Below are 19,851 nucleotides of genomic sequence, written 5' to 3'. Positions count from 1 at the left end.
TCATCATGGAGTGCTTTGAGAGACTAGTCAAGGACCATATCACCTCCACCCTACCTGACACCCTAGACCCACTCCAATTTGCTTACCGCCCCAATAGGTCCACAGACGACGCAATCGCAATCACACTGCCCTAACCCATCTGGACAAGAGGAATACCTATGTAAGAATGCTGTTCATCGACTACAGCTCAGCATTTAACACCATAGTACCCTCCAAACTCGTCATTAAGCTCGAGACCCTGGGTCTCGACCCCGCCCTGTGCAACTGGGTCCTGGACTTCCTGACGGGCCACCCCCAGGTGGTGAGGGTAGGTAAAAACATCTCCACCCCGCTGATCCTCAACACTGGGGCCCCACAAGGGTGCGTTCTCAGCCCTCTCCTGTACTCCCTGTTCATCCACGACTGCGTGGCCATGCACGCCTCCAACTCAATCATCAAGTTTGCAGACGACGCTACAGTGGTAGGCTTGATTACCAACAACGACGAGACGACCTACAGGGAGGAGGTGAGGGCCCTCGGAGTGTGGTGTCAGGAAAATAACCTCACACTCAATGTCAACAAAACAAAGGAGATGATTGTGGACTTCAGGAAACAGCAGAGGGAGCAGCCCCCTATCCACATCGACGGGACAGTAGTGGAGAGGGTGGAAAGTTTTAAGTTCCTCGGCGTACACATCACGGACAAACTGAAATGGTCCACCCACACAGACAGCGTGGTGAAGAAGGCGCAGCAGCCCCTCTTCAACCTCAGGAGGCTGAAGAAATTCGGCTTGTCACCAAAAACACTCAAACCTTTACAGATGCACAATCGATAGCATCCTGTCGGGCTGTATCACCGCCTGGTACGGCAACTGCCCTGCCCATAACCGTAAGGCTCTCCAGAGGGTAGTGAGGTCTGCACAGCGCATCACCGGGGGCAAACTACCTGCCCTCCAGGACACCTACACCACCCGATGTCACAGGAAGGCCAAAAAGTTCATCAAGGACAACCACCCGAGCCACTGCCTGTTCACCCCGCTATCATCTAGCAGGCGAAGTCAGTACAAGTGCATCAAAGCTGGGACCGAGAGACTGAAAAACGGCTTCTATCTCAAGGCCATCAGACTGTTAAACAGCCATCACTAACATTGAGTGGCTGCTGCCAACATACTGACTCAACTCTAGCCACTTTAATAATGGAAAAATTGATGTAATAAATGTATCACTAGCCACTTTAAACAATGCCACTTTATATAAATGTTTACATACCCTACATTACTCATCTCATATGTTTATACTGTACTCTATACCGTCTACTGCATCTTGCCTATGCCGTTCGGCCATCACTCATTCATATATTTTTATGTACATATTCTTATTAATTTCTTTGCACTTGTGTGTATAAGGTAGTTGTTGTGAAATTGTTAGGTTAGATTACTTGTTAGATATTACTGCATGGTCGGAACTTGAAGCACAAGCATTTCGCTACACTCGCATTAACATCTGCTAACCATGTGTATGTGACAAATAAAATTTGATTTGAGCTCATTTTGGCCTCGGCATCCCTCTGGAGTCTCCGCAATTGCGTCACACCATCCATACGGCGCCTCTGACCACATACGCAGATCAAGCATAAATTGGCTTTAAATGCTGCACGGCCAACGCAGACGTTGGATTGACCATGCACTGCCTTTCAGCATGCACTGTTTAGAGCATGTAACATCATCAAGAGAGCCAAGGAAGGGATGTATGGTTATTGCGCACTTTAAGAGAATAACCTTAATCACTTATGATTTGCATTGTGAAATGTCTGTTCTGGAATACAGTATTCCCACATAAATGCTTTAAACTATCAATGTCTATGCAATACAATTTTGTGCAAGAGAAAAAAAAATTGGTACCAGACTAGAATTTTTGTTGCACTGTATTTCAGGCTGCTAGGCTTCTGAGGGTTCCAAGAACGGTCTATCCCCTCTGTATGACACCAGTGACCTCTAGTGAACAAAATGTAGTATTGCAATGTCCCAAATAATCTCACCTACACTACATACAAGACTATGCAAACATACACCAAGGTCAGCATCAGTTGAACATTATTTCACATCAGTTATGATAAAACAAGATCAGTATCAGTAAGTCAACTGTACTTCACATCTAGATAATATTGCAATTCTCTCCAGATAAGACAACAAACTGAGTAACAACTGAAGGGTCAGGAGGTTAAATCAGATGTTTAAAAGATTATCTAATACATCAAATCTCCCCCAGATGTATCCATTGTATTTGGAGACATCTGGGTTTGAATCCAACTGTTGTCATTCACTAGCCTGGCTGACTTGCAGACTGATATGGTACACAGCGAGGAGTGATGTGCAGCCTTAGTCAGGAAAGTCATTGCCAGGACTAGAAAGGGTTTTAAGTTCTCCACAAGATGGCGCTATGATCACACAATCACCAAGTAACCACATTTAGTACCTTGTCAGGGACCATTCCAGAACCGCCGGAGCAATTAAAAAAAAAAAAAAGCCAGACATTAGACTTTGATTTCAAACTTTTTACTATTAATAAATGTCTCATGACATTTGGCTTTCAACACAAACACGTAAAAATGGATAATGTTCAGATACCAACAGTTACACACATAACATAATGCTAAAAGAGCGATAATTAATATGTAACATGACACATGGTTGAAATAAAATGATTAGCTCATATTGTCATCTCTTCAGTGTCAAAGGAAAACATATTCATTTAACCAATAAACAGCTCAGTTGTTCAAATATAAAGGGTAGGTTCAGAGGACAAATACTGTATATGCAAACTATTTGATACATTTCCAACTAAACAGAAATGTATTTATCCTAACCTTCCGATCCTATGCCTAGCACTTCTGTACAGAGCCATTGAATGCATGTGCATTATTACTTCATTGATGATCCTATTGACAGTAGAGTAAACCGTCATCTGGCTGCTGTAGACTTAGCCAACTTCACAAAACTAGTTCAGTACACACAGGTAATGATGCTTTACATGAGTTTCCTGAGCTTCTCTACTAGGCCGTTTCTAATGTGTATTGTGCATGTGTGCGCATGAGGTAATCTAAAACTCTGATGACAACATTGCAGTATACTGTACCTCCATACTACTCTACTGTGAAGTTGACTTCAATTCAACATCTGTGGTTCTGGTTACCACTGTGGGTGAAACTGGTTTGACCTCAAAACAATGGACCTTATAAAACAAAAGAACATTTAAAAAAATTAAAAAGTGAGTCAACAATAATAAAAACCTTCCAATTTTCCTTTAGGCCAAAAAGAGGACGTATTCCACTGAACGTTACAAGAGTGAAATAGCTACCAAATTTAGCAATACTTACGTGTCAGTGTAGTGAGCTAACACCATATGTTTATGCTACAAAAATACCATGTTACATATCATCTTTTTTTTTTTAAGGTAATACATTAATTATTTGATTACCAATACAGCCTACACATATCATTTGTCTGCAGAGTTAAACTAGTACATAGGCTTTTCTTCAATAACTAAAATGAATTATAAACAAGAATAAAACATGTAAAAAGAGAAACAAATACAGAAACATGACAGGCACTATTAATCTCCTTTGAGGCACTAATATTAGAGTATGTTGTCTCTTTTTTTCTCTCTCTTCTCTACTCCACCTTCTTGACGCGTCCTTTGAAAGCATCCATAAAGTTGAACGCTCCCAGATACATCCCCAGCAGAATCCCAAGCTTGACGGGCATAATACTGTGGTGATAAAAACAGTCAATTAGGCTACATATTATCAATGATCACTGCAATGCGCAATTTATAGCTTATTAGAACAAACATCGTCTAGAAGAGAAAATGAGTCCAAATTACTTCTTTGGAACTTCATTAGAACCAACTACATTAAGTGATCAAATCTGATAGTTAGGCTAGTAATATATTATGTTAGTTAGGCTAACTGGTAATCACAGTGGGACTAAATTAAACCCCTTAATTAAAGAAGAAAACACTGATGAAAACCCAATAAATTATTCAGGGTATAATCGACGCTGTTTGAATGTCTTCCGGTCCAGTAACAAATCTTATTTCAAAGGGCATAACAACCTCATAATTGCACTACTTAAGATGTTAATAAGAGAAGCCATTTCATGCTTTAATCATTTCGTCTAATTGGTGGCGAGTGATTACGTCTACTGTATTCGTCATGGCTGTATTGTGTTGTATTCGACATGAAGCTAACGACTCACTCTTTCATTCAGACTCATTCTCAAAGGCCTCAAGGAACTAAAGTAGCCATGGAAATCATTCCAAATCAAGACTTCCAGACATACTCAGCCTGTTCAAATTTCTAAAAGCCCTCTTTCTCAAGGACATTTCCATAACACAAAAAGCCCTGTGTAGATTTAAAATGTTGAGGTTGCAGATCATTTGTAAACTGCAGTCCTAATCAGGTGTAGGTCTGAATAAATCTGTGTTGTATCCAGCTAAATGTAGTCTTGCAGTCCACTCAACCAGGTGCTTCTATAACAGCAACTGCTCATTGGCATCCGTATTTGACATAAATGCATAAGTAAGTGCTTAGCAACAGCCCAAAGGCTGGCAGATGGCGATAGAGTTATTTCCATCTTACCGTTCAAACGCATTGTATGCAGCCGGTAACAGACTTGTATCCTCCTGGGCTGGTTCGTAACTAAAACATTATCCATTCAGGCTGCAAAGGCATCGACTTCCTCCTTAACTAGATTTAATGGCAGGAAGGGCGGAATACATGCATACTTTCTTTATGAAAACACCCTTTTCCACCACCAAGCTAAAGTGGCAAATGCCTAGGAATGCTAGTCTCAGGTGTTACGTATCGCGTTCAGCCAATCAGGTTGCAGCAGTGTGGTTTACCCCTGACTGAACTCAGGGTGCAACAGGAAGTAGCATTAGCCACTAGCTTGGTGGTGGAAAATGAGTACGTTCTTTGAAACACCATATCTTCTCAGTTTGTTTCCTCCTTCTCGCCATTAAAATGTAGGAAATCGACACCTTTGCATATCTTCTCAGTTTGTTTCCTCCTTCTCGCCATTAAAATGTAGGAAATCGACACCTTTGCAGCCGGAATAGAACATGTTTTAGGTATGAACCGGTCCACGGGAATACGAGTGTATTGCCAGCTGCATACAATGCGTTTGGACAGTAAGCTGGAACCATCAATTCCAGATCAATAGCGCCATCTGCCGGCCTTTGGGATAGCTTGGTAAGCATTTACGGGTACCTGCCAGCCTTATGGAGATACAAAGGCAGCCTAATTCTCATCTTTTTCTCCACCAATTGGTCATTTGGACAACACCTCAAAACTTTTCAAATAAGATATTTTTCAGAGCTGATCGGATTTGGCAAAAGACCAAATAGTTTAAAAAAAGATCAGAATTCAGCTTACTGTGCAGCCAAATACAAGGTGTTGTGATGTCACGTTGGCAGAGGGAGGACATTGATGACCTTTTGATAGCCTTCAAAAATAAATTGAAAAAGTGATTTTTTTAATGATATGATCGATGCAATATGCCCTGGGGTGTATCCAAGCGTCCCTGACATTACAACAGAAACTGTTTCCCCATTTCTAGGGGCATGTTCAGGAGGGTACAACATAACAAAAAGTTCTGATAGAAATGTATGGTGTAGATAAGAAAATATATGATTGTCATACAATGAGAATCATACCAGCTGTGTATCAGGTTGTTTCCCCTCATTAAATACACCCCTGTAACAACTGTGTTAGCCCTGACTAGGTTTACACTGGGTATGAGTGAGGGCTTGCTGAATGATTGTAGAGTTTAGACTAACAGATGACTTCATCCCGTCTTACAAAAACACGTTTTTTATTATAATACTTGAAGTAGTCACATATCCAGATGGGATTTACAATTATGGCCATATAAAAAGTTGAAGATACACCCAACCACAAAAGTGCATTTCTACATACTGTAACAGGTATTTAATTAATGCGCAATGCCTCTAACAATGGCATTAGGCCCAAGTGAAACATTCAAACAGCTTTGACAGATTTTCGTAATGCACTAGTCAAAAACAAACAAACTCCCTTCACTCTCACTAGTTCCCTAAAATATGTATCTGTATGCAAATTAATCAATGCACATGTACAATCCTTCTACAGGGCTTTGGGTGAGGTCTTTGTTTCACAAATAAAGTGACAGAATGTACCTTCAATACTAGTGATAATGCAGTAACACTATGCAGATTGAATTCCCTGATACCTCTGAAAATGTAATGCTGACAATTTACCTCAAGCTGTTGGATAATGTAAATGTTATGCTAACAGAAATCACCTCGGTGCTCTCTCTTAACAGTGTGAAATGTAGACATAACCATTAAATCTACATTTTGCTATCGGTAGCCAGTGATGCTGATGCACGAATGGCTTCGTATGTTACAGAAAACACAATTCACACCCTGAGGGTGTGTGAGTTTGTTGACCATAGGCATGGGTTAAACGAGGGTCAGAGTGCAAGGGGCTCAAGTGAAGATCAGTGCAGCTTAAGGCTTGTTGTCTCACAGTGCTCTGGGTTCTCGAAGGCACCCAGGTACTTCCCCAGGAGAGCTGCCTGCTTCCACCTCAAGGAGCTATGAGGACACGGTGAAGGGAGGTCAGCAACTTTATAAACACTCACATCACCCTTTGTGCATTAACCATCTAAGATTAATAACCATCCATAGTGGATCTGAAGTGACATTTTCAACCAGAACCTGTGATCATTAATGTGCCCCCAAATAACCACATTGTGTCACAATGTCTTAAGATACCACATGTACTTGAATGTATGTTAGTGAAAAAAATATAACAAGTTTCTTTGAACTATATCAGAACTGACAGCCTGCCTGATGTAGTGAAGTAACAAGCTTCATAAGTGCTCACAGTTTAGCCTGGCAATGCATTCGTCCATAGACAAAATACTAAAGCTGTTGCTTGGCAACCGAGCTCAAATGCTTGGGTCCACATATACCAACAGTATAAAAACACTGACTTAAAGCTTGGGGTGGTTTGGTTTTTCTACAACTGCTAGTCACTAACCAGATATTTGTCTGTCCATCCTTCCTCGTCAATTACTACAGTATTTACTACAGTAAATAATTCACCATCCTGTCCGAGACTTGAAGACTCACTAACAGGCTAGTTTGGGTCAGGAATAGTAAAAACAAGCTGTAAAAAGTGACATCTAGGGAAGATGTGGATTATGCTAATTGAAAGACTTGAAAGTTAACTTGTCAGGGAGGGAGGCTAGAAAACTAGACCGAGTGCACCCTACCTGGGCATATAATAGTGAAGGAAACCGTTTGTGACCAGGGGTATGACAATACTGTGCATTTTGAGCATGTAACCATTTCTGAGTATTGGAATGGAGTGACTGACAGTGTCATTGTGCGTGTTTGTGCAGCAGATCTCTGTGATTGAGGCAGTGCGACAAATAGCTAAACCCAGCATGCTATCCCATCATGAAGTGTAGAGTGGAAGAACATGAAGGAACTCACTTCTTCAGGCATATGACAAGATACATGGTCTTTGGGAGCAGAAGGTAGACCTGGTCAGTTAAAATGGCTTCAATGATCTTGTTTGCTACATAGTCTGGATCCAGGATGGGCAACAAGAGAGGCCACCTGTGGGGGAAACAATTTAGTTTACCTACTAGCACAACTGTAGCCAGTCCATAGTATGTAATGCTTCTTGTGTACATTACACACTTCTATGTTTGTTGTTGATAGTGATAAATTATACAACGTGTGGGTATAATCCTGGATGCTGATTGGTTAAAACCCCCATTGCAGTCGGTATGGTATCTATTCCACAAGTTAAATCTATGACGTTCAAATGCCTATTTACTATGTTCCATCTCACTTCGCAATCCACTGTTTTATCAGCCCAGCCAGGCAATTTATAAACTTGATCTCCACTATAAAAAGCCTCTATACATGATCTACCATTTATTTTATACTAGCATTGATTTTTGAACAACGGAGATTTGTATAAACCTTGCTGTCAGTCTACGACATTTGCAACATTGTTTCAATATTGAAATTCGATCTTCAGCTGTCCCATAATAATGAACGTGTCGGGAGGAGACAGACATGCATCTTTTCTCAGCCAGTGTAAATCATGAATCAGCTGGCATAATTTTTATGTATGTATACACAATGAAATGTCAATAGAAACAGCTAAAACAAAATTCAGCGAGTTTGCCGTCTTTCCAGCTTCAATTTAAAGTGATCGTGTTAGCTGTGTTGTTGGCTAGCTCCTCTGAACAAGTGTCCTGACGAGAGAGCAGATTTCCTATGCCAGGTGAAATTGCGCATCATTAGCTCATTGTTATGGATGTATCCAAATAAATGTCACTAGAAAACAGATTAAAACAAACGCAGCTACTTTGCTGTTATTCTGGCTGCACTGTTTGACGTTACTGTAAGTTAGCCGTAATTGGCTAGCTAGCGAGCAAGCAAGGGATAAAAACGTTGCCAGACCGTTCTAAATTTTCCATTGCCATACTAACGACTGGGTCGCGTCCTTAGATACAGAACAAAAAGACTGAACTGGGTCGCGTCTCCGGCAACCGAACCGATAGAACGAACGACCAGCCGGCTGGGGTAGGAACCCTAGATTTGTGTCAGGACTATATCTTGTGGAAGGATGAAATAGTATGAATAAATTAATCAAAATTACGTTAATGAAAATATGTCAATCATTATTTGAATATGTTGGTAACTCGTAGTATAAAAGTGATAATGCCTTTGAAGCCAGTGTTTGGAAGATATATTGGAACGATTTGCCTAACACCCCTGCCAATATATCCTCCAAACGCCGGCTTCTCTGGCATTATCACTTAATTGTACCATAGGGTTAGCAATTTTGACTAGCAACGTTGAGTATCAGTCCACATACTTGACCTATGTGCGTGACCTTTTATACATAGTGTTGGGACAATAGGCATTAGTAACTCACAAGCACACAGCTCAGAGGAAGTGTCCTATAACTTTTGTAAGTCCTGCCACAACACAATCTATTTTGCCCTGTCAATGCTGAGACAAGGTCATTCAAAAGAACCAAACACAATTTCAAAGGTTTCTCGTAGAGTGTCAAAGAAACAGAACTGACCCTGGCATTTAAAGGGATTGCATATTAAAGTAGTTTTCTACATGGATGCATACCCTTTTAGCAGGATTCAATCTCAAACTTTTAATGAGAAACTTTATTAAAATATATGCAAAGAGGATAACCCTTTATAAAAGCATTAAATATAATATGACAACTTTAAAGTCAAATTAAATCCTGTATAACACCTTATGGCAGATAACTTACTTAGTATTGCAGCCATCGAACATGCCAGTATTGATGAAGAATGGACACACTATGGTAGTCTTGACTCCATCCTTCCCAGTAGCCAGCAGCTCCAGAGCCACAGACTCAGCAAAGCCAATAGCAGCAAACTTACTGGCACAGTAATCTATCAGGAGAGAAACATGTATTTGCAAACAGTTTTAGAGCAGGTTAAACAAAGGTCTCTACAGCAAGATAATGTTTGTCTATACTAAATTGTGAAATTGCATTGGCAATGTCAATGTTAATTAAATGTTGAAATAGACTATCCTTGAACCATTTTTCAGTCCATCTACCCCAGTCTGTCTTTGGAACCGTCAACTACAGTACAATAGTATAATAAGTTACACATTAAACCTCTACCCCATTCGAGGTCGACTGATAACATCTGTATCGATCAGCTCCACGATAGGAATCTGATTGCATAATGTACTGGCCAGAGTTTACAGCATAGACAAAGGTAATGTTCTGCACAATGGCTTCAGGGTGTGTAGCACTGTTGGGAAAAGGACCTGTAAGCATTTCACTGTTAGTCTACACCCGTTCTTTACGAAGCATGTGACAAATAAATGTCCTTAGATTTTCTGTGCAGGCTTTTTTTCTTGCATTGCACCAACACCTGATTAAGCCAGTCATCAAACATTGATTAGCCATCAGGTCTTGGTGCTGGACCGGAACAAAAGCCTGCACCTCCTGTCGCTCTCCAGGTCCTGTATTGAGGAACATTGGAGTAAGTCATGCATAGTGGGTGATTTACCTGCTAGCCCATTGACACCAATCAGACCAGCTGAACTGGCAATGCTGACCAGATGACCGTGGTTGTTGGCAGTCATCGCTGGGAGAAACGCTTTATATGTCTAGAGAGAAATTAGCGGTAGAACTTATACAATGAAATAAGAATCAGTACACAGATCTGTGTTCATTTGATGGGTGTGGGTGGAATTGACACTACAAGGGACATAGGCCTACAATGAGGTTAAAGCCATCAAATTTTTATAAACATATTGGCGGATTTAGGATAATGCTTTCACATTTAAAATGCCTGCGCTGACCGACAAAGACAGCAAGTGAGAGAAACCAGACAGGACAGTGTAGCAGATATGCACTAGTCATTTCATTTGCTCACCCAAAAGTGTGCCATGGTGTTAACTTCAAAGGTTTTCTCAATGAGGGAGTCTGGTGCATCCATGAACTTCCTGCCCGTGACGATGCCTGCGTTGTTTATGAGAATGCTTACATCCCCCACCTCTCTCTTGACCTAAACATAGACATGTGTTAACTTACCACAATACTTCAAAAACACACAACATATTTTTGTTTCCTACATCCTGGCGACTCACTTAAGGTAAGGATTATATAACATTGTTGCTGTGTAATTATGGACATGGGTAACAGGTTGGACCTGGGGGGGTATTTTAAGAGGGACTGAACTGGTCGATTTCCCATGTGTTTTTCTGTTGCTCAGATTTCAGTCTTGGGGTTGTGGTTCGATGTGTGTGTTATCGTACCCTGGCAGTTAGTGTTGTTTGTCGCTCTTGAGACACCATCGCAACAACATAGCCAATAGCATACCACTTCCTCAAAATATTCAGAATGAATCAAGAAATCTGTCATTCATTGACATTTTTGCCAAGGACGTTTTAGTCACAATTGGGGTTTGGTGCAGTATTTCTCAAGTTCAAAAATGTGCATGAAAGCTAGTAGTGCACTGTAGACTATCAAGTCTGCTGCTGCACAGGACAGCAAGCTAGCAAACTATCGCAAATAAAGCACAAGCTACACGCCGTTTATCAGTGCCAAAAAACAATGAAGCTAGCTAGTAGTAGCTTGCAGGCACATTGAGCAGGGAAGCCACATTAACTAAAATCGGCTTATCAAGTCACTGGCGAGTGCGCTAAGGTACTGTTATGTTTTTACAACTTTCTCACTATCTATTATCTGTCTGGCACAATTTCAAAACAGTGGCAGACTCAGTGCTCAACTTGGGCAGGAGGGCATAGAACTCTGTACCGGCACCTCATTTTCTACTGATTGAGTTCCTGCACCTCTTATAGAATATTAGCTAAAAAGTATAGTGGAGTTCCTGCGACTTAATACAAAACGGTACCGTCACCCATAATGAGTAGCCTACTGACTCCTATTTCCGTCCAAGTCAAGCACTGGGCAGACTCAAGTGAACACTATCAAACACGTGAACAAGTGGCCACTCCACAAAGGGCTTAGGGGACAAGTGATATTTCAACATTACATAAGTTAACATGTTGCCAACGTTAACAAGTCCGAGGCGCTGTGTAATGTGTCTCACCATCTGTGTTCTGCCGTACGATTGGATAGTGCGCAATCAGCACATACATGACAATTCTCCCTGCGCGTTACTATCCCGTGTTAGTGGGCATGATTGAACTCAAAACCCAACCTCATCAGACCTGACGAACTCCATTACACAAATCTCAGTTTTGGAATATACTGACTTCAACCAAAATGACCAAACTTCCATCCTACTGGACAAAGACAAAAATGGTATCCACGAGTTCATCTGACTATGGGGAAGAAGATAAAGGGCCTCATCGCCAAAATCCCTACGTATCCATTTAAAAAGGTTGTCAGTGTTTCTGATAAGGTTGACAATTACCTTCTGATGCATGGATTTGATTGATGTATTGTTCTCAAATTAACTAATGGCAAGAGCATGCAGCCACTCAAATCAAACTTTATTTGACACATGCGCCAAATACCACAAGTGTAGACTTTACCGTGAAATGCTTACTATACAAGCCCTTAACCAACAGTGCAGTTCAAGAAGAGTTAAGAAAATATTTACCAAGTAGACTAAAACAAAATGTAATAATAAAAAGTAACTCAATGTAAAATTGTCCGGTGGCGATTTTATTAATTGTTCAGCCCACTTTCTTCAGTGTGCGTGTTCACTACACGACAGGATCAATTACATTGATCTCTTGCACTAAATGATGGCAGGTTAAACTAAGGATTCTGTGACTTTTCCGCTGGGAGAGGACTGTCGATGGTTTATTATGCATGTATGAGCTATACATTGACACGAGTCCAAAATGGAAGGCTTTAAAAAATTAAGCCGTTTTCAACCCACCGGAATCTCTATTTAACATCACTGCCATCCAATCACAGGAGAGCATAAGGCTTGCTGAGAATTACCCAACAAAGCAGGAACACTAATTCCGCAAAGTATAGTCTTGATGGAAGACTAGTTGATAAGAATCAGGTGGATTACCTTGTCAGCCACTCTGTAGACGTCGGCCTTGTCACTGCAGTCACACAAGTAGTAGTGGACCTTAGTCGCCCCCTTCTCCTTCACTAGCCTTGACGTCTCCTTGATGCCCTCCTGGTTGATGTCCCACAAGACCAGAGAAACGCCCAGGGGGGCAAACTTCTCAGCCATGAGCCGGCCAATGCCGCTGCCCGCCCCAGTGATGAGGACGATTTCACCGGTGACATTTTTGTTCTTGGGAGGGATGAACAGTCGGACAAACGCCTCCATGTTGTAATAGATCGACATTACAATCACTTGAAGGGTTTCCAGGAGGAAATTCATTTTGCTGATCCCTGGAAAGACAGTTGTCACAATTAAAAGTTAATTTGTTTGCCAACTTCTGTTTGATTTGATTTAATTGTTTTATGCAGGCTTATTTGTTTGTCTATTGAATAGATTGCAGACGAGTGTTTTATAGCCAAAACTGCAGTTTAGTGTTCTGCTTTTGTAGTTGTCAAATACATTTCTGTAGCCTATAGGATCAGCATTGTTTGATCTGAAAAGGATAACTTTCAAGTGATAATATAATGCAAGAAATGCAACTAGGCTATTCATGAAATCACACGACAAACTCAAAACACACAAGTTTGATTGTGATGTAAACAAAATGCATTTGCACTGAATTAGGGCTGGGCAATGGACAAAATATATCACGATATTGAAAAAAAAATTGATGACGGTACTTAATGTTTTTGAAGAATAAAAAGTTCTACATTTGCTTTATGAGTAACGCGCGACCCTAGGTTGCTAAGCGACTTCAAAATCAGTCTTCTCCATTCTCATTATTTTATACGGTTCTATTCAACCCAAAATCATTTATACATTTCCTGCACTCATTTGAGATCATTTCCACGTAGGGCTGCACAATATTGTCAAACCATCTAGGCCTCATTTTGAACCAAATGTTGCAATTGCAATTTGACTTGCAATTTAGAGCAAAACACTTGGAGGATAGAATGGTATTTCAAATTCTATAGTTGGACTATAATAATGGGCACTTTGAATACAGTGTTTGACATGGCAATGAATGAAAATGCCACGGGGAGGAGTTATTGTGACAGGGTAGACACCAAAAAGTGTTGACAAGTGTTTCCTAGGGGAGCCTATAATCTTTGGCTACATTTTGAATGTTCTGAGAACATTCAATGTAGCAAAAGATTATAGGGTCTACTTCATGTAGCTAACATTCTTACATTGCGTATTCCTCTGATTTAGAAGACAGTTGCACAAACATGCTGATCCAGGTCTACACCAACACTGGTATTATCAGGCTGTATAGCTAATTTGCTCTGATTCAGTACATTTATTAGCTAGCGATTAGCGGCTTTACATGATTTAGGCCGAACTTGCTAAGAAAAGACAAACTAGCTGTTGGCAGATGTAAGACAAACTAAGTGTAATTATAGAACGCTAGTGGATTTATATTAAAACGCTAAGTGAAACCAGCATTGTCGTCATCAACATTGTTGCATGCGCTGCATTGACCATGAAGACTGAAAGCAAGAGCCTGGTGGTCCAGGAACAACAAATGTGCTCCTTGAGTGAAACTAAAAAATGGACATTACACATGCCGTATCACATTTAACAAACCAAATATTAAAATACCGTTATAGAAGGTAAAGTAAAAACCCAAACCGGTCCGTGCATCAATACCGGTATATTATAAAATACGGTATACCGCCCAGCCCTACATGACAGGCCAGAGTGAATACAAAAGTATCAAAATATAAATGTCAGCATTTCAAAATGTATCCAAATTTTACCGACACAAAAGGTAGGCCTGAGGTTTCCATCAAATTGGCGACAGATTTTAATGCGAATATTCTAAAATCCTCATTAAAAAAAAAATATGCCAGAGGGGTGTCTCCATTAAACTGTGCATGATGACGTAGTGCACATAATTACTTTTGCAGTTAAAAGTTACATTTTCAACTCTGATCTCTGACAAGGCTTTTGACCATTACATGAAGTTGATGCAAAGAGTCAATACTTGCAGTGTTGACCCTTCTTTTTCAAGACCTCTGCAATCTGCCCTGGCATGCCGTCAGTTAACTTCTGGGCCACATCCTGACTGATGGTAGCCCATTCTTGCATAATCAATGCTTGGAATTTGTGGGTTTTGTTTGTCCGCCCGCCTCTTGAGGATTGACCACAAGTTCTCAATGGGATTAAGGTCTGGGGAGTTTCCTGGCCATGGACCCAAAATATCGATGTTTTGTTCCCCGAGCCACTTAGTTATCACTTTTGCCTTATGCTCCATCATGATGGAAAAGGCATTGTTCGTCACCAAACTGTTCCTGGATGGTTGGGAGAAGTTGCTCTCGGAGGATGTGTTGGTACCATTCTTTATTCGTGGCTGTGTTCTAAGGCAAAATTGTGAGTGAATCCACTCCCTTGGCTGAGAAGCAACCCCACAATTGGTCTCAGGATGCTTTACTGTTGGCATGACACAGGACTGATGGTACCGCTTACCTTGTCTTCTCCGAACAAGCTTTTTTCCAGATGCCCCAAACAATCGGAAAGGGGATTGAGAAAATGACTTTACCCCAGTCCTCAGCAGTCCAATCCCTGTACCTTTTGCAGAATATCAGTCTGTCCCTGATGTTTTCCTGGAGAGAAGTGGCTTCTTTGCTGCCCTTCTTGACACCAAGCCATCCTCCAAAAGTCTTCGCCTCACTGTGCATTGTCTGTCACACCTGCCTGCTGCCATTCCTGAGCAAGCTCTGTACTGGTGGTGCCCCGATCCCGCAGCTGAATCAACTTTAGGAGACGGTCCTGGCGCTTGCTGGACTTTCTTGGGCGCCCTGAAGCCTTCTTCACAACAATTTAACCGCTCTCCTTGAAGTTCTTGATGATCCGATAAATGTTTGATTTAGGTGCAATCTTACTGGCAGCAATATCCTTGCCTGTGAAGCCCTTTTTGTGCAAAGCAATGATGACAGCACGTGTTTCCTTGCAGGTAACCATGGTTGACAGAGGAAGAACAATGATTCCAAGCACCACCCTCCTTTTGAAGCTTCCAGTCTGTTATTCGAACTCAATCAGCATGACAGAGTGATCTCCAGCCTTGTCCTCGTCAACACTCACACCTGTGTTAACGAGAGAATCACTGACATGATGTCAGCTGGTCCTTTTGTGGCAGGGCTGAAATGCAGTGGAAATGTTTTTGGGGGATTCAATTCAATGAATTGCAATTCATCTGATCACTCTTCATAACATTCTGGAGTATATGCAAATTGCCATCATACAAACTGAGGCAGCAGACTTTGTGAAAATGAATATTTGTGTCATTCTCAAAACTTTTGACCACGACTGTACAATGCGGGTATAGCCTACATCAGGGATGGGCAACAGGTGGCCTGCGGCCTCCCTTTTTTTAGGCATGCGGATCAAAAAAATATTAAAGAAAATCAGTCGGGTCTCAACCAGGGCTGTGGCGGTCACGAAATTGCATCAGCTGGTGATTGTCAAGCAAATAACTGTCGATCTCACAGTAAATTGGCATTACACATTTAGCATCTCCTGGCTTCCTAAAACCCACTGATGCAAACCTTTAGAGTATCTACATTTTAAAAAGTATAATAAATCCATATAGCCTACGCCTTCACAATAAATCCATTATTTATTTTAGACAGATCTGAAGAAACATGATATGAAGAAAATGTAGTCTATTTCAGAAGAACAGAATGGCATACTCTGAGTTGTCCTTATGTTATGTCCTGATCTGGCTATGGCAAATGGCTGTGGGCTACACTAGTTCATTTAGCTGACAAGATTTTCTTAGAATTCCGTGGCATTATTTTATATTATGAAGAATACAATTGAACAAAGCTGAATAAAATAAAGGATATTTTCTCCAAACGATTTGAGGGAGTGCGCACATGCGGCTATTCTGTGTTGAGCAATGAACAAAGAAATATGTATTCCTACACACTTCATAAGTATCTAATTCACAATTTGATAATGCCTAAGATTTCATGGCGGCATTCTCTGTGTGGCCATAATGCACCCTAAAAAAAAAAACATTCCTATGGTGGCCAGTGGCCGTTGTGCCCTTGGCCCAGAATGGTGCGTGCTCCGAAGCACCTCCCACTAACATGGCTCTCCATCAAGTGGTCGGGTCTTTCTCACAGGCTACAAGTGAAGACAGACATCGGGGAAGCAACTGCGCGCGTCCGTATCCAATTTTTTTAATTTCACCTTTATTTAACCAGGTAGGCTAGTTGAGAACAAGTTCTCATTTACAACTGCGACCTGGCCAAGATAAAGCAAAGCAGTTCGACACATACAACAGTTACACATGGAATAAACAAACAGTTAATAATACAGTAGGAAAAAAAGTATACATATACACAGTGTCTGCAAATGAGGTAAGGGAGGTAAGGCAATAAAATAGGCCATAGTGGCGAGGAAATTACGATATAGCAATTAAACACTGGAGTGATAGATGTGCAGAAGATGAATGTGCAAGTTGAGATACTGGTGTGCAAAATAAATAAATACAGTATGGGGATGAGGTAGTTGGATGGGCTATTTACAGATGGGCTATGTACAGGTGCAATGATGTGTGAGCTGCTCTGACAGTTGATGCTTAAAGTTAGTGAGGGAGATATAAGACTCCAGCTTGAGTGATTTTTGCAATTCGTTCCAGTCATTGGCAGCAGAGAACTGGAAGGAAAGGCGGCCAAAAGAGGAATTTGCTTTGGGGGTGACCATGAAATATACCTGCTGGAGCGTGTGCTGCTATGGTGACCAGTGAACTGACATAAGGCGGGGCTTTACCTAGCAAAGACTTGTAGATGACCTGGAGCCAGTGGGTTTGGCGACGAGTATGAAGCGAGGGCCAGCCAACGAGAGTGTACAGGTCGCAGTGGTGGGTAGTATATGGGGTTTGTGTGACAAAACGGCTGGCGCTGTGATAGACTGCATCCAATTTGCTGAGTAGAGTGTTGGAGGATATTTTGTAAATGGCATCGCCGAAGTCGAGGATCAGTAGGATAGTCAGTTTTACTAGGATAAGTTTGGCAGCATGAGTGAAGAATGCTTTGAGGTGCATATTGAAGATATTGGAAGAACTGTCCACATTTACTTTGTCAGCCAACAAGATAAGTAGGCCTAACAAACAGCAAAAGCACTAGCCTATGCCAATCCACTATCCCCCATAGTACAAAAGTCAAACTATTCTATGCGAGAAATAAATATTCCAAACATAGATCCCAAATTAATACAACTGTCCCAGACTATTTCATCCCACAACCACTAGCATAAAAAAAAGGTTTATTTATAAGTTTGTAGTCTTAACATCTGGCACAATTGCCAGAAAATAGCCTAACATATTTTTTTGAAGTTCTTCCAAGTGTTTCTTGCACAGAGATTGAGATCCTCTTTTCAACACTCAACCTCTATTGTCGGATTTGTCTATAGTTAATCGACATCCATTGATGGAAAATTCTGGAGAGTTTAATAAGGGCAATTAATATTTTAACTTGCGACATATTCTTCACCTCACAATTATTTTGATTGAAAACCGAATTTGCTGGTTTTTAGGGGTTTTCACTCTTAATTTTAGCTAGACCTGGCAACCCTAATCATTGTTAACGGTTGGAAAAATGATAGAGAAAGGCAAGGGACAGCAGCAAAGTCCTGTATGGCAAAACTTCGAGAGGTTAAATTGGTAGAGTAGCAGGAAATGTGTTATGAAACTTCTAAATCTTTTAACAGCCCCATGGCAAAATTTGTAAAATTGCAAATGCTAGGGCTGGCACTGACTTCATTTTTATTTGTAAAAACAGCAGCCAAGACTCAATCATCATGTCACCAGAATAAGACCCTCTATTTATTGGAAAGGAGCATCAAGATCATTACCGTGCACTTTCACCACCCTGTGAAGTTCATAACTTAATTCATCTGTAGCCTAATAAACTACATCCTTTCCCGAGTCGTAGTGGAAGGATCACACACATGTATCGTGTGACTCCAAATTCACTTCGATATGATGGTTTAATATATCAAAGATGGTCTATAATATATCAAAGATGGTCTATTATATTGACAAGATAGTCAAGTGACCGCTCTAACAATGGAAATACATGTCCTCAAAGAAGGAAAGCAGGCGAGAACAGGTGGGACCATTCTAGACAATGCTACGCGTGTGAACAGGCCATATAGATAGATGGCTCATCTTTGTAGCCCTCAATGGCAATGTCCATACTAATGAGTCCATCTCTCTATAACAGGCACAACTGATTAAAAGTTGTATTTCCACAGTTGCCAAAATGCCACGTGCGTCCACTTATAGCAGGGAATACCAACCTAACCATTGCGAAACTTCTATTCGATGAAATAAGTCTCACGTAGCAAATGATCAATTACATTTTTTTAACCCAAATGCGACACTGACCTCCATACAAACATTCCTCACTTCGTGGACATATTTTAGTTTGAGTAAAGCCTCTTCCACTCTGAACATCAAAATCTGTGCATAAAGGCGTTTCCGCCGTAATTTCCCAGATAATACATTTAGCGTATTTTGTCGACATTTGTCAAGTTTACCGACAAATTCAATGTTTCCATCAGACCCGTCGTGACACTAACAGACACGTCCTTGACTCACATTAAAAATTCTGGATGTAAACCTGGTTTCTTAATCAGCTTCAACCTTACATATTTTGTAACAACTATCGCTTCATTACAACACTGTAAATTCGGGTCTGTTAACGACCTGTGCACTCGCGAATCAAAGCAAAAAAAGACATGAACTGAAACAGGATTTTGTCTCCTTATGTTGAGATGTCTTCGGTGACGTTACCTGCACCTTCAGCGTGGTTTATTCGTTGCTTTTCCCGTCGTCAAATGCCTGAACAGTGCAGCCGACTTTCCTTGAATTGAGCTGGAGCCTGGTTATGTAATGTCACATGACACCCAATCAAAGCCACTGATCAAAGCCAGAAAGGAAGTGAGGCCCAACGGGGGAAAATCTGTCTCCCTCCAGCAGGTGGCGTTTTTTCGTTGTTTTGCCCACCAAGCAAGGAGTATGGACGTCAATAAAAGTGTTGAATATTATTTATTTAACTAGGCAAGTCAGTTTAATAAGAACAAATTCGTATTTACAATGACGGCCTACCAACAGGCAAAATGCCTCCTGCGGGAACAGGGGCTGGGATTAAAAATATAGGACAAAACACCGATCACGACAAGAGAGACACCAC

The 19,851-nt window shown here is 41.0% G+C and overlaps 1 protein-coding gene across 3 annotated transcripts; it reads right to left on the bottom strand.

Moving 5' to 3' along the window:
* Positions 1-2,517: 2,517 nt before the first annotated feature.
* On the bottom strand, positions 2,518-19,578 carry LOC120020430 (epidermal retinol dehydrogenase 2-like). Of its 3 annotated transcripts, none has more exons than XM_038964088.1 (7): positions 19,452-19,577; positions 12,605-12,936; positions 10,484-10,615; positions 10,115-10,214; positions 9,340-9,484; positions 7,521-7,646; positions 2,518-3,746 (listed from the first exon to the last, which is right to left on the bottom strand). In XM_038964088.1, exons 2-7 carry the CDS (start codon positions 12,923-12,925, stop codon positions 3,650-3,652), a joined length of 921 nt encoding a protein of 306 aa, XP_038820016.1. In that variant the 5' UTR covers positions 12,926-12,936; positions 19,452-19,577; the 3' UTR covers positions 2,518-3,649. The 3 variants fall into 3 exon arrangements, with proteins under 3 accessions (XP_038820016.1, XP_038820018.1, XP_038820017.1); XM_038964090.1 differs by having other exon boundaries at positions 19,458-19,551; XM_038964089.1 differs by lacking the exon at positions 2,518-3,746 and adding an exon at positions 5,833-6,614 and having other exon boundaries at positions 19,452-19,578.
* Positions 19,579-19,851: the final 273 nt, after the last annotated feature.

This window comes from Salvelinus namaycush, chromosome 25 (genome assembly GCF_016432855.1).
Source record: "Salvelinus namaycush isolate Seneca chromosome 25, SaNama_1.0, whole genome shotgun sequence".
NCBI lineage: Eukaryota > Metazoa > Chordata > Actinopteri > Salmoniformes > Salmonidae > Salvelinus > Salvelinus namaycush.
This window is presented reverse-complemented; position numbering and strand designations above follow the sequence as displayed.

Bases quoted from the DNA above. Each gene is read 5' to 3' on its own strand.
- LOC120020430 (XM_038964089.1), bottom strand. From the start codon at position 12,925: ATGAATTTCCTCCTGGAAACCCTTCAAGTGATTGTAATGTCGATCTAT. The intron at 7,647-9,339 runs GTAAGTTATCTG...TTTCCCCCACAG, and splicing joins TTCGATGGCTGCAATACTAA to GTGGCCTCTCTTGTTGCCCA. The intron at 6,615-7,520 runs GTGAGTTCCTTC...GTGTCCTCATAG, and splicing joins CTTGTCATATGCCTGAAGAA to CTCCTTGAGGTGGAAGCAGG.